Genomic DNA, 13,314 nt, shown 5'->3' on the forward strand with positions numbered 1-13,314 from the left:
TTGTTAACATAGCAGGCCATCTCCACGGTATACTCGACGGATTAAGGTGGGGCTCTAGAATGAGGGAACATGACATTTCGGTGTCACCTTGTAAATCAGTCTGTGGTTAACAATTGGATATGGACAATTTTTATGGAGGAGATTAAGAGTAGCTGGAAATTTCTAGATTCCCATGTCAGTGTATGTTTCTTCTGAAATATGAGATAGAAATTTATCAGCTTCTGAGATTAAGATTGTTCCTGTAGGTGAGTCTCATGTATGGGGAAAGGTGAATGGCTGTCACGAGAATGATTTAACATAGTGCTGTGGGACTTTATTTAGCTTCATATAGAAGAAAAAATTTTCTCATGCTAATAGTTATCGTCTAACCATTGCTGACTTCAGAATGTGTTGGGTTCCATCAGGCTTTGGGAATTGATTTGTGCTTTTATAACCATTTCCCTCTAGTATCTGGCCGGAGCAGTGCTTATGGCGATGCCACAGCTGAGGGGCATCCAGTTGGCCCAGGAAGTGTCAGCTCAAGCACTGGCGCTATCAGCACCACCACTGGGCACCAGGAAGGAGACGGCTCAGAGGGAGAAGGAGAAGGGGAAGCTGAAGGAGATGTCCACACTAGCAACAGGTCAGGACCTACTCATTCACAGTTAAGAGGCTTGCCTCTCTGAGAATAGTTCAGGAATAGGAGGATTGATCAGTTGCAGAAAGTGGAGTGGTGATAACAATATATTTCTTTAGAAATATAAAGGTAATAAACTCATGAAACAGTTTAAAATCTTAGAAAATGTTCTGGATCTGTCTTGTTTGTCCTCTTAGAATTCTATCAAATCAATTGCAGAGAGAATAGAAAATGGTCTTTATCTTAAGGCTCCCCTAAATCCCTTAGTAACTGTAAAGTGATTATCATAAAAATATGTATCTTCCTTACTCAAATCTTTCTTGTTTCATCAATACCCGTAAGCTTGCTATGTAGCATATTTTTTTTTTTTTGCTTCTTCCCTGTTTCTTTCACTACAGTAGCATACTCTTTACAAATGGTACTGTTCAAGGGAACAGTGATAGTTATTAGGTATGTAATACTAGAAATGGCTCCTTGTTCAGCAACTTTATAAGGTAAAGGAAAAATAAGACAGAACAAATACATGTTTATACTAGAAATACCAATGGTGGAGCATATTGAAATTGAAAGTAATCTATAAAATCCTAAATCCGTCCTCCTTAAGAAATTGTGATAGTATTTGGTAATAGATTGGTGGAGCGAATAACACTTGTGATATAATGTTTGTTGAATTTCTTGAGGCCAATAGTTACCACATTAGTGCAAAACTAATGAGTCAGAATTTTGAACTGAATGGTTTCCATCAAGGAAAAAAAAACATGTGTCTGGCATCAGAAACATTTAAAGAGGGCATCAAAGAGTGTCCCCCACAGCCCCCACGTCCTGCTGCTTGAACATAAACCACTTCAACATCTCTTTGGATGATGACCTCTGATTTTGTTAACTGATGATATTTTGATGGAGTTTGTTTTTTAACTTCCTAACATAAAGGAGTTTTCTACTTAATCTTCTTAAGTTTTTCTTAATGTGATTTCTAGGTTAATTCCATCGTGTTTAGATAATGTGGTCTCTGTGATTTCTGTTTTTTAGAAATTTTACTTAAAATTTTTTAAAAATCCAGTCTGTCTTTATCTTTTAATTGAAATAATTGAGTTCATTTATAGTTAATGCTAATTACTGATGTATTTGAATTTATATCTGTCATTTACTTTGTGCTTCTTTTTTGTTCTGCCTGTTTTTGTTTTTCTTTCCTTTGTGGCCTTCTTTTGGGTTGATTTGCTATTTTTTTCATTCTTTCTTCTTCCCCTAACTATATGAGTTTGGAGGTTGTTCACTCTGTTTCTAACATTTTAGTGGTTATACTGTTGATTTTAACATGCATACTTAGCCTATCCAAAACTAGTTTTAACCAACTAATAGCTGTATCTTCTTCCAGAATAATATGAGGACCTTAGAAGACTTTACCCCTTCTTATCAATATAAACTGTCATTTTGGTGTGTTTTAATTCTTTTTTTTTAAATGTCTTTTTAAAGCCCTCAAGGTATTATTGCTGTTTTATATAGTTTATATGGTCAGTGTTTGTTTAGCTTTACTCACATGTTACCACTTTCTGTGCCCAACATTTCTTTGTGCAGCTCAAACTTTCCATCTAGGATCATTTTTCTTTCTGAATTATGTAATTTAGATTTTCCTTCAGGGAGGTCTGCCAGTTACAACATCTCAGATTTTTTTGGTCTGGAAATGTCTTTATTTAACTTATATTTGTAGATGTATTTTTTATGAATGTAAAATTTTATGTTGGCAGTCCCCCCTCCCCGCCCCCAAAATTGAAAATTGTATTCTATTGTTTTCTGGCTTTTGTTATTTCCAATAAGAAATCATCTGCTGTTTTAACGGTTCCTCCTTTGAAAGTAATGTCTTGACTGCTGCTTTTAGGATCTTCATTTTGTCATTGTTTTTATAGTTTTACTAGGATATATTTAGGGTGGATTTGTCCTTTTGGGTGGGGATTGGGGCTTAAAACAACAGAAATTTATTGTTTCGCAGTTCTGGAGGCTGAAAGTCCAAAATCAAGATGTTGGCAGGGCCATGTTCCCTCTGAAACCTGAAGGGGAGCCCTTCCTGCTGCTGCTTAGCTTCTGGGGATTTGCCAGCAATCCTTGGACTTCCCTGGCCTACAGCTGTAGCGCTTCAATCTCTGCCTGTGTTGTCACATGGTCTTCTCCCCTCTTATGTCTGTGTCTCTTCTCTCTTTTTTTAAATTTTATTTTTTTAAATTTCAGTAAATTGAGTGGGTATAAGTAGAGTTTTGTTACGTGGATATGTTGTATAGTCGTGGAGTCTGGGCTTTTATTGTACCCATCACCAGAATAGTGTACATTATATCCAATAGGTAATTTTTCATCCCTCAACCTCTTCCCACCCTTGCCCATTCAAAGTCTCCAGTGTCTTTAATACCACTTTGTATGACCATGTGTAGCCATAGCTTAGCTCCCACTTACAAGTGAGAACATGTGGTATTTGATTTTCTGTTCCTGAATTTCTTCACTTAAGATATAGTCTCCAGTTCCATCCAACTTGTTGCAAAAGAAATTATTTTGTTCTTTTTTTTATGGCTGAGTAGTATTCTGTAGTATATACATACCACATTTTCTTTATCCACTCATCAGTTGGTGGGCATTTAGATGGATTTGATAATTTTGTGATTGTGAATTGTGCTGTGATAAACATACAGGTGCAGGTATCTTTTTTGGTATAATGACTTCTTTTCCTTTGGATAGATACCCAGTAGTGGGATTGAAGGATCGAATGGCAGATCTACTTTTAGTTCTTTGAGAAATCTCCATACTGATTTCCATAGAGGTTGTACTAATTTACATTCTCACCAACAATGTGTAAGCGTTCCCTTTTCACCACATCCATGTCAATATCTATTGTTTTTTGACTTTTTTTGTTTTATATTTTTTCTTTTGTTGTCTGTTTTTCTCTTTTTTTTCCCTTGTTTTCTTGACTTTTTATTTTATTTATTTAATTATTTTTGAGACAGAGTCTCACTCTTTTCCCCGGGCTAGAGTGAGTGCCGTGGCGTCAGCCTAGCTCACAGCAGCCTCAAACTCCTGGGCTCAAGTGATCCTTCTGCCTCAGCCTCCTGAGTAGCTGGGACTACAGGCATGCACCACCATGCCCGGCTAATTTTTCTTCTATATATTTTTAGTTGTCTGATTAATTTCTTTCTATTTTTAGTAGAGATGGGGTCTCGCTCCTGCTCAGGCTGGTTTCGAACTCCTGAGCTCAAACAATCCTCCCGCCTCGGCCTCCCAGAGTGCTAGGATTACAGACGTGAGCCACGGCGCCCTGCCTTTTTGACTTTTTAATAATGGCCCTTCTGATTGGATTAAGATGGTATCTCATTGTAATTTTAATGCATCTCTGATGATTAATGATGTTGAGCATCTCTTCATATGTTTATTGGCCGTTTGTATATCTTCTGAAACATGCCTGTTCATGTCATTTGCCTACTTTGTAATGGGGTTGTTTGTTTTTTTCCTGCTGAGCTGTTTGAGTTTCTTATAGATTCTGGATATTAGTCCTTCGTCAGATGTATAGTTTGTGAATATTTCCTCCCATTCCATAGGTTGTCTATTTACTCTATTGATTATTTCTTTTGCTGTACAGAAGGTTTTTAGTTTAAGTCTCATTTGTTTATTTTTGTTTTTGTTGCATTTGCTTTTGGGATCTTAGTCATAAATTCTTTGCTAGGCCAATGTCCAGAAGAGTTTATCCCAGGTTTTCTTACTTCTTTGGTCTAATAACTTTTATTGCTAGTGAGCTCATTATTCTTTTTATTTTGACTTTGTATCCAGTGATCTTTCAAAATTCGTTTATTTCTAATTATAGTTTCTGGTGGATTTTCTGCAATATACAATCTTGTCACCTGCAAATAATGAGAGTTTAGCTTTTTTTGTTCCAATCTTTATACCTTTTAATTTCCTTTTCTTGCCTTATTACATTGGCTTGGACTTCTAGTACAATGTTGAAAGAAGTGGTAATTGTGAACATTCTTATCTCATTCCCAAACTCAGGGGAAAGAGACTCAATATTTTACCATTTAGTATGATGTTAGTTTGACGGTTTTTTATGGATATTCTTTATCAAGTTAAGGAAATTTTATTCCTAGTTTGCTGGGAGATTTTTCTCTTATAAATGGGTTTTTGAAGCTTTCCAGTTGCTTTTGTTTCATGTATTGAATTGCTTATATGGTTTTTCTCCTTTATTCTCTTTAAGGTTATAAATTACATTAATTGATTTATTATTATTATTAATCCTACCTAGTGGGGACAGTTAGTCATGATGTGTTATCTTTTATATCATTGGATTTGATTTGCTAATATTTTGTTTAGGACTGTAATTTTCCTTTGAGATATCTTTGTCAGAGATTGGTATTCACATTATTTTGGCCCCATAAAATAAGTCAGGACATGTTCCTGTTTTCTCTGGAAGAGTTTGTGTTAAGATTGGTATTATTTCTTCTGTAAATTCTTGGAGAAATTCACCAGCGAAGTCATCTGAGTCTGGATTTTTTTAAGGAAAGATTTAAATTATAGAGTCATTCTTTAAATTATAGAGAATTATTTCTATTTCTTTATGTTTCAATTTTGCATTGTGTTTACAAGGAATTTGTTCATTTTGTCAATTTTATTGGCACAAGCTTGTTCATAATAATTTTTATCATCTTTCTGATATTGTTACTTAAGTCTTTACCATCTATAGTGATGTACCTTTTTTCATTTCTGATATTAGTATCTTAAGTTCTTGCTCTTTAGCAATTAGTCTTACCTGGGAATTATCAACTTTATTTACAAAGAACTGGCTTTTGGCTTTGATTTTTCTCTGTTTTATGTCTGCTTTCTATTTTATTATTACCTTTCTTTTATTTACTTTTTTTTAAAATTTAATTTTCTGTTCTGTTTCTTGCTCCACGAGATGAAAGATTAAATCATTGATTTTTTTTTTTTTTTTTTTTCTGAAACAGGGTCTTGCTCTGTCACCCAGGCTAGAGTACAGTGGCTGGATCATAGCTCACAGCAACCTCAAACTCCTAGAGTCAAGGGATCCTCCTCCCTCAGCCTCCCTAGTAGCTGGGATTACAGGGACTACAGGCATGTGCCACCATGCCCAGCTAATTTTTCTATTTTTTGTAGAGACAGGGTTTTGCTCTTGCTCAGGCTGGTCTTGAACTCCTGGGCTCAAACGATCTTCCTGCCTTGGCCTCCCAAAGTGCTAGGATTATAGGTGTGAGCCACCATGCCCAGCCAACTCATTGATTTTAAACCTACTTTTAACATATATATTTGGGCCAGGTGTGTGGTGGCTCATGCCTGTAATCCTAGCACTTTGAGTGGCTGAGGTGGGAGGATTTCTTGAGGTTAGAAGTTTGAGACCAGTCTGAGCAAGACCAAGAACCCCCATCTTTTTTGAATAAAAAATAAAATAAAAATTAAAATACATATTTGAAGGTATATATTTTTCTCTAAAATTCCCTCTTAATCTTACTTTAGCCTGCAGCGTACATATTTTGATAATATTGTATTTTCCTTGCTGTTCAATTCAAACTATTTTCTAAATTCTGTTGTAATTTAGTCTTTGGCCCATAGGATATTTAGAAGTATGTTACTAAATTTCCAAATGTTTGATTTTCTACTTATCTATTTGGTTTTGATTTATATTTTAATTTTACTGTGGTTAGGGAACATACTATGTGATTTCAGTCCTTTGAAATTTCTTGAGATACATCATTGCTTCTAAAATGATGTTATATTTTTCTGGGATTCTCAGTTGTTGTGGGGAGGAGGGTCAAGTTAGATAACCTAGTCATATTGGCAATGGAAGTCTCTGTAGTGATTTTAAGTTAACTTTTATTCATGAATAAGTTAATTAAATAATTGGTCAGTGAATTGTTTTAAATAATAAAACTGAATTTTATTTTAAACCACTAAAAAAAAGGAAATTGTGATTTTTGGTGCAGTGTTTATTTTTTTGTTAAGTTTTAAGAGTACCACCTAAGAGTTTGAAAAGAATTTGGAATGATCTTGGTCCAGGTCCAGATTCTGCTCATTTTATTGACTTTCTCCTTTATATATATATATGTGTATATATATATATATATATATATATATATATTTTCACATGTATGTTCTCCAAATCTGAAGATATCAATCCATCTCAAGGCAAATCCTTCTTGTTATGACCTCATCTACCCTTGAGCAATTCTTACTCATTTATAGTCCCCACATAGCTTGCCTAATTACTAATGGGTGCATGCGTGGACTTTTATGTGTTACTGTATTGTGAAGAACAATGAACTCATTCTTTTGAGTTCTTTTTAGAATGATAATCATTTTATTATTCAAGTAAAACACTGTACTTTTTTTCACACTTTCATTATTTTGAAAATATTTTGGATACCTGCTAAGATACGTAATGCATGAAAATCACATATTTAAAAAATATATGTAGGTATGTGGTTCCTTACAAATAGTCCCTATGGTAAAATGAGGCAGGAACAGCTTACTAATTATGAAAGTGAATCCATTCATTCAGCAACTATACTCTTAATCTGTGTGAGATTATGTGTTAGGTGAGACTTCCAACCAACTTATCAATGGGACCTTAATGAATTAATTTGCCTATTGGTCCTCTTCAATCACTATATTAGCTAGAGATCCAGAGGCATGCACTTAGTACAGAAAGTCTGCTGTATGTCTACAGATGAAGAAGGCTAGGTAGGGGCCAATTGAATATGCAAGAAAACTCATGGGTCCGGTAGGAAAGAGTGATATTGAGATTGAATTTTACACTAGGAAAATGATAGACAAGAGGTGAGAGAGGAAATAAGTGACTGGCCTTCCTAAGGACTTGGGAAACTTGAAAAAGAAAGGATTGGGTTACTGTGCCACTGTGTATATAGAAAAATTCCAGAAAATAATGCCTGGAGGCAGAATAGGGCCACGTGCTGGAAAAAGCCATAAATCTTACAATAGGAAGTTTGGTTTTGATACTGAGAATGACTAGGACCTGATTGCTTGGGAAATATTTTGAACTTTCCTGTAGTAGGTTGTTTTCTTTCAGTGCCATCAGTTGTATTTTAGAATAGTTTTGGTGCCTTTTAACAGATTGAGATCTCTCCTTTTATGTTGCTGGTATACCAAATAGACATTTCTTAACATTTTTTAAATGCTAGGAGTGTCCCTAAGTGTTAAGCCCCTTGTTTACCTTGGTGGCAGGGGGAAAGAACTATTTAGCTGGCTCCTGTTTGTGTATCAGCTCACGTTTCATATATTTTCCTTGGCCTTTTAGGCTGCACATGGTCCGTCTGATGCTGTTGGAGAGATTACTGCAGACCTTGCCTCAGTTACGAAATGTTGGAGGTGTCCGGGCCATCCCATACATGCAGGTATCCTTTAGTTCACCTGGGTCTGTCACACTGTAGTTGGACCATCCTTAAGCATGTTCACATCTCTCTTCCAGCAGACCTGGAAGGCTTTGTTTGGGTCACAGAGTTATGGAGTACAATTTTGAGCTGTAAGTCACAGCCCTTTATTTTATAGATGAGAAGTCTAAGCGTCAGAAATTTTTTTAAAAAATGCCTAAATTCATCTACTAGTTACTCAGGAACCAGGAGCAGAAGCCTGCTCCTGTGAATCTTAGTCTCTAGTGTCTCTCTGCATATATAGGTAAGTATTAGAGTGTCTTCCAATAGCTGTTCTTCCGCTTACTAGCTGCCTTCCTCAGAGACAAAATTGTCCTTTAATTCTTTGCTCAGTACACTGCCCTGTCTCAGCTACTTTGGTTGGGTGTAGTGTAGGTTAGTCAATTAATTTTACAAACTTTTTACAAAATTTTCTGTGATGTCAAGCATGGCACATATCAAAATTTGACTCTTCTGACTCTAGACACTAAGCTTTAGATACCTGGAATTTAGAACACTCCAGCGGATTGCAGTTATGGTTGACGGGAAGATTGGGATTTCTTCTGAAACATCGTGTTTAGAGTTGTTCTTTAGGAAATTGGCTTTTGTATTTTCTCTGTCTTTGACTTCTAGGTCATTCTGATGCTCACTACAGATCTGGATGGGGAAGATGAGAAAGACAAGGGGGCCCTGGACAACCTACTCTCCCAGCTTATTGCTGAGCTGGGCATGGATAAGAAGGTAACATTGGAGAATCAACTGTGTGAGAAGCAGGATTGGCTGAGATCCTTTCTCAGGTTCCCATTCCTGTCTCAGAGGAACTTTACCTAGTTTCAAGGGGTCACCATCCACTGAGGGTTCCAGTTCTACTGAGTCGACAACAATGTATTCAGGGCCTGCTTTGGCCCAGGCATATTTTTGGATCCTGGGCATAAGTGAGGAAAAAGATGAAGTCCCTACCCTCATGGACCTATTATAGCTTGATGAGGTGAAAACATAAATTCGTTGTTTGTATCTTAATATGGCCTCCTAAGTGTATCAGACTCTCGGTACCCTGGGTATAGTCCCACAGATACATTGGAGCTTGTTTTGTCTCTGATTCAATCTGAGAGACGTTGAGGGCTGATGGGCTTGAGGGAATCTTGTTCAGAGCATGCCTCAAGCTTACAGTAAGTGTAGGCTTCTGGGCTTCTGCTTTTGCCACAGGATGTCTCCAAGAAGAATGAGCGCAGTGCCCTGAATGAAGTCCATCTGGTAGTAATGAGGCTCCTGAGTGTCTTCATGTCCCGTACCAAATCTGGATCCAAGTCTTCCGTATGTGAGGTATTTTTGCTTTGAGCTTATAGGTTTGGGGAAAGGTAAGAGGATTGTCTGGTTGTTGCTAGGGTCAGGGCAGAGGTGATAGTTGTCTGTTAGAATAAAGCCATCGTTGCCTGAGGGGAGTAAGATTCTAGCTGTCACCTCTTAAAGAGCAGAAGAACTTCCACCTTTTTCAGAATCCCATCGAAGTCCTGGTATTTGCTAACAGTCCCTCCAATGGAGGGGTTAAAGGGTTTGGAAGTTCTGTTATTGAAAAGCAGGAGCCTGTTCTGCAAGGCACAGAGTGGCTAAGCGGATTCCCCTAGTATGTTGCTATAAGGTATGGTAATAAAGGAGAAAGAAAGCGATGTGTGTGTGCTGAAAGGAGATTAGCACAAAGCAGAGAAGGTAGAAATTGAGGCTGAACAGCATCCAATCTTAATGAGCTTAGGAGCTGTGGGGTTTGCTGGGATTTGCAAGCCTCTCCTAATGGTCTTATTTACAGTAGCTTTTCTCCTACTTTTTTATGCATGTGATCATTCACCTCCATCTCCTTTGAAAGCTGGTTCTACGGAAGAGCCCCTATGGGGGGTGGGGTTGTTAAGAAGTGCCTATAGTGGAAAGTTCTCTCTTTCCTTCTTGAAATGAGCTTCTTTTCTAGTCGCCCAAGGAAAAAGAAAGCCCATCCCCTTCTAGGGGAAAGGTTATCTAATCCTTGCCTCTCTGGCTTTCTGGCACATGTGTGTAGTGAGGTTAGAGTTAAGAAAAGTATTTCTTTTACCATGCGGTTGTTCAAAAAAGTTTTGAACAACTTCACAAATGTTTGAACTAGTTGGGAAACTTTGAATGCAAAAGACTGATTCACTCACTCCCACTATAGTAAATGTGAATTTCACACTGTTTTTACAAGTCTTTCTTATCATTTGTGTGTTTTTTCTCCCCCTTAGTCGTCTTCCCTCATCTCCAGTGCCACAGCAGCAGCCCTGCTGAGTTCTGGGGCTGTGGACTACTGCCTGCATGTGCTCAAGTCACTGCTGGAATATTGGAAGAGCCAACAGAATGACGAGGAGCCCGTGGTGACTAGCCAGCTGCTGAAACCACACACTACTTCATCCCCACCCGACATGAGCCCATTCTTTCTCCGCCAGTATGTGAAGGTGAGGTCTTTCCCTGGCCAAAGAAACACTCCTGTCCCTCCTCCAAAGCATCTTCTCTTGACTCTGAATAAAGCTGAAGGAGCTAAGGGTGAGGACCTCCGGAAGAAGCTGGTGTGCCTTGGGGGTTTAATTTCAACATGATGTATGAGATGACCACATCTCCCAACCCGCTGTGGGATTCTGGTTCCTGCCACTTTGTAAACCCGAGGAATTGACTGAAATCAGACAGTCATCTCATTTCACATTAAGCTTTGTAGAAAAAGATGAGAAAGTATAAGGTAACGTCGTTGGTGGTGGGTCATGCCCTCGTGTGTGTCAGGTATTCCCCCTTGTGCCCCCCACAAAGAGGCCCTTGAACATGCCTCTTAAGAAGATGCACTTTTTGGTTGGATGAGTCTGGGAATAAGTCCCGTCTAGTGTTCTTCCTTGGCAGGGTTGAAGTACGGAGAAATTCTGTCTAACCCCAGTAAACCTCCATTTCTACAGCCGGAAAATGAGGATGCGAATAGTGTTTGCTTTATAGGGCTGTTGCGAGCATTGAATGAGGTTGTTTGTAAAGGACATGGCACGGTGCCTAGCATGTACCAATACTCAGTAAATGTTAACTATTATCACCCCTCCATTCCTCTTGAGACCATGTAGTGCCAGATGTGTTAGACCAGCTGTGCTTCTCACTGCCCACTCAGAATGGCTTTGGATAGGGTGGGAATATGATAGGCATAAAATGTGAATCTGATTGTGTCCTGCTCTTTTTTTTTTAATAACTCTTTGATGGTTTTCTATAACTTTTAGGCCAAAAAGTTCTTTGAGGGCCCAGCCATCCACTTGATTCTCTAGTTTTGACACCTGCAACACCCTACTCAGCTTCTAACAGAGATGATATTGAGGCTTCTGTACCGAATCAAAATTAGTCTGTGCATTTCCCCAGATGTGGCACATTGCCTTTGTACATGCTGTCCCTTCTGGAATTCATTCCTCTCTGTCTGCATCCCTTTCTTCTCCTATCTAGGTAATTCCTAGACCTTCTTCAAAACCCAGTGCAAGCACTGGGTCCTTGGGAAAACCTTCCCTAACACACACTGCCCTATTACCAAGTCTGATTGAGAGAGCCTTTCCCTGGGTTTCCAGAGCACTCTGCACACATTTGCTTGTCTGTCTTTCCCTCCAAACTATCAGCAAAGGCCATATGTTAGTCCTATTGACACTTCCAGTACTTGGTATAGAACCAGTGAATAACCGGGAATGGAATATAGGAGATATGTTGTGCCCTCAAACTCGTAGATTGTTCTCGTGGGACCACGTAGCTTGCAAGATAGCTGTTGTTTCCTGTTTCCTCGAACCTCTCAGTACCTCTGCCTCTTTTTGTGGTGTGAACCCAGGAATCTTGACTGAGTTTTGTGATCTTGGCCCCCTTCGTTTATTTAAATATTTCCTGTTATCGTGGGAAGTTTTGGTTGTGGGGAATGGAATACATCCCACAGAAGTCAGAAATCCTTACCCACTACCAGTTTTTCAATTTTAGCACTGATTTTTCTGTAAGCAGAGTACAGTCAACTCAACATCAAAAACCACAGATTGAATGTTAGAACTTTTAGGAACAGGGAGATCCATCTTCACTGTAACCTTTGTATGTAATTAAGTTGCCCCCAGGAGCCTGGGGCCTTGTGGGTTTATAAATTAAACTGTTGGTCAGTGATGGCTCCAGCTTTGAAAGGCACCCATTCCCAACTCCAGCATATAGTAGGCCTAGTGAGCAGTGAGCCAGCCTTTTTCTTAATTGTCATGGGAAGTTGGCAATCATAACTTCTCAAGCAAATATTCTTCTCTCAGGGTCATGCTGCTGATGTGTTTGAAGCCTATACTCAACTTCTAACAGAGATGGTTCTGCGGCTTCCATACCAAATCAAAAAGATCGCTGACACCAATTCTCGAATCCCACCCCCTGTCTTTGATCATTCATGGTTTTACTTTCTCTCAGAGGTAAGTGGAGGTCCCAAGTCGGGTGCCAGTCAAGGTGAGGGCACACCTGCAGTTGCCTTTGTGGGCTCTGTCTTCCTACTCCTAATTCGGTATCTCCACCTGCAGAGTTCCTCTCACCCTTCTAGGTCATAGTCTTGCCCTTCTGGAATATACCATATGCAGGAACTGTGGAAGATGTGAATCAAAGCAAGCCGTCTGCTTTAGTTTCTGATTCTGTATATTTAACTTTCCCCACATGGGTGATAATGGGCAAGTTTAATACTTTAGGTTCTGTCAGGAAAACAAAGTATACTGGTTACCTTAACAGAGATTTCAGTATGGGGAATTGTTTAATGGCTTTTGGAACCAAAAAGACAAAAAGGAAACATTGAGGTAACACGGGTTAGTAACTATAAGTAGCTATCGGCTGCCCTGTGTGTGAAGAGGAGAGGTCGGCAGAGTTGAGACGTAGCTCGCTGAGGAGGGCATGCTCTGAGGGATGTGGTGTGGTTGATTCTGGGAGTACTGAAAGAAGCTGGTGATTAGAACCGACTGTAGCTGCCAGGTTGCAGGCTGTTGCTGGGACTGCAGGCAGACAGAAAGGAGCAAGCCCTTCTTTCTCCTCCTGCCTCCAGTTAACCTTTCTGTTGGCAGAACTTGAGAGGGAGCCAGCTGTCAAGGAAGCGATGCAGTTTGCATAATTCTGGACTGGGTACCATGGGGCAGAGTCTGGGGTGTGGACAGGGTGGAGGCTGAGAGAGACAGTAGCTTGATAACTAGCACAGCAAGCAAGAGGTAGACTGAGTCAGGGAAGAATAATCTGTTAGCAAACCTCAAATGACTATTTCAGGTTATATAGTTGTAGCGACTCAAC

General features: G+C 39.0%; 1 protein-coding gene across 1 annotated transcript in view; it reads left to right on the forward strand.

Annotated features, from left to right (window-relative positions):
* The window catches only part of UBR4 (ubiquitin protein ligase E3 component n-recognin 4), a 127,290-nt gene that overhangs the window by 67,725 nt on the left and 46,251 nt on the right, over positions 1-13,314 (forward strand). Inside the window, exons 60-65 of the mRNA XM_012656940.1 lie at positions 448-622; positions 7,914-8,010; positions 8,659-8,766; positions 9,232-9,348; positions 10,272-10,481; positions 12,312-12,461. Of these exons, the coding sequence (XP_012512394.1) occupies positions 448-622; positions 7,914-8,010; positions 8,659-8,766; positions 9,232-9,348; positions 10,272-10,481; positions 12,312-12,461 (857 nt within the window). The remainder of the gene's footprint in view (positions 1-447; positions 623-7,913; positions 8,011-8,658; positions 8,767-9,231; positions 9,349-10,271; positions 10,482-12,311; positions 12,462-13,314) is intronic.

The sequence above is a fragment of the Propithecus coquereli genome, unplaced genomic scaffold (assembly GCF_000956105.1).
Source record: "Propithecus coquereli isolate 6110/MARCELLA unplaced genomic scaffold, Pcoq_1.0 Scaffold528, whole genome shotgun sequence".
Lineage (NCBI taxonomy): Eukaryota > Metazoa > Chordata > Mammalia > Primates > Indriidae > Propithecus > Propithecus coquereli.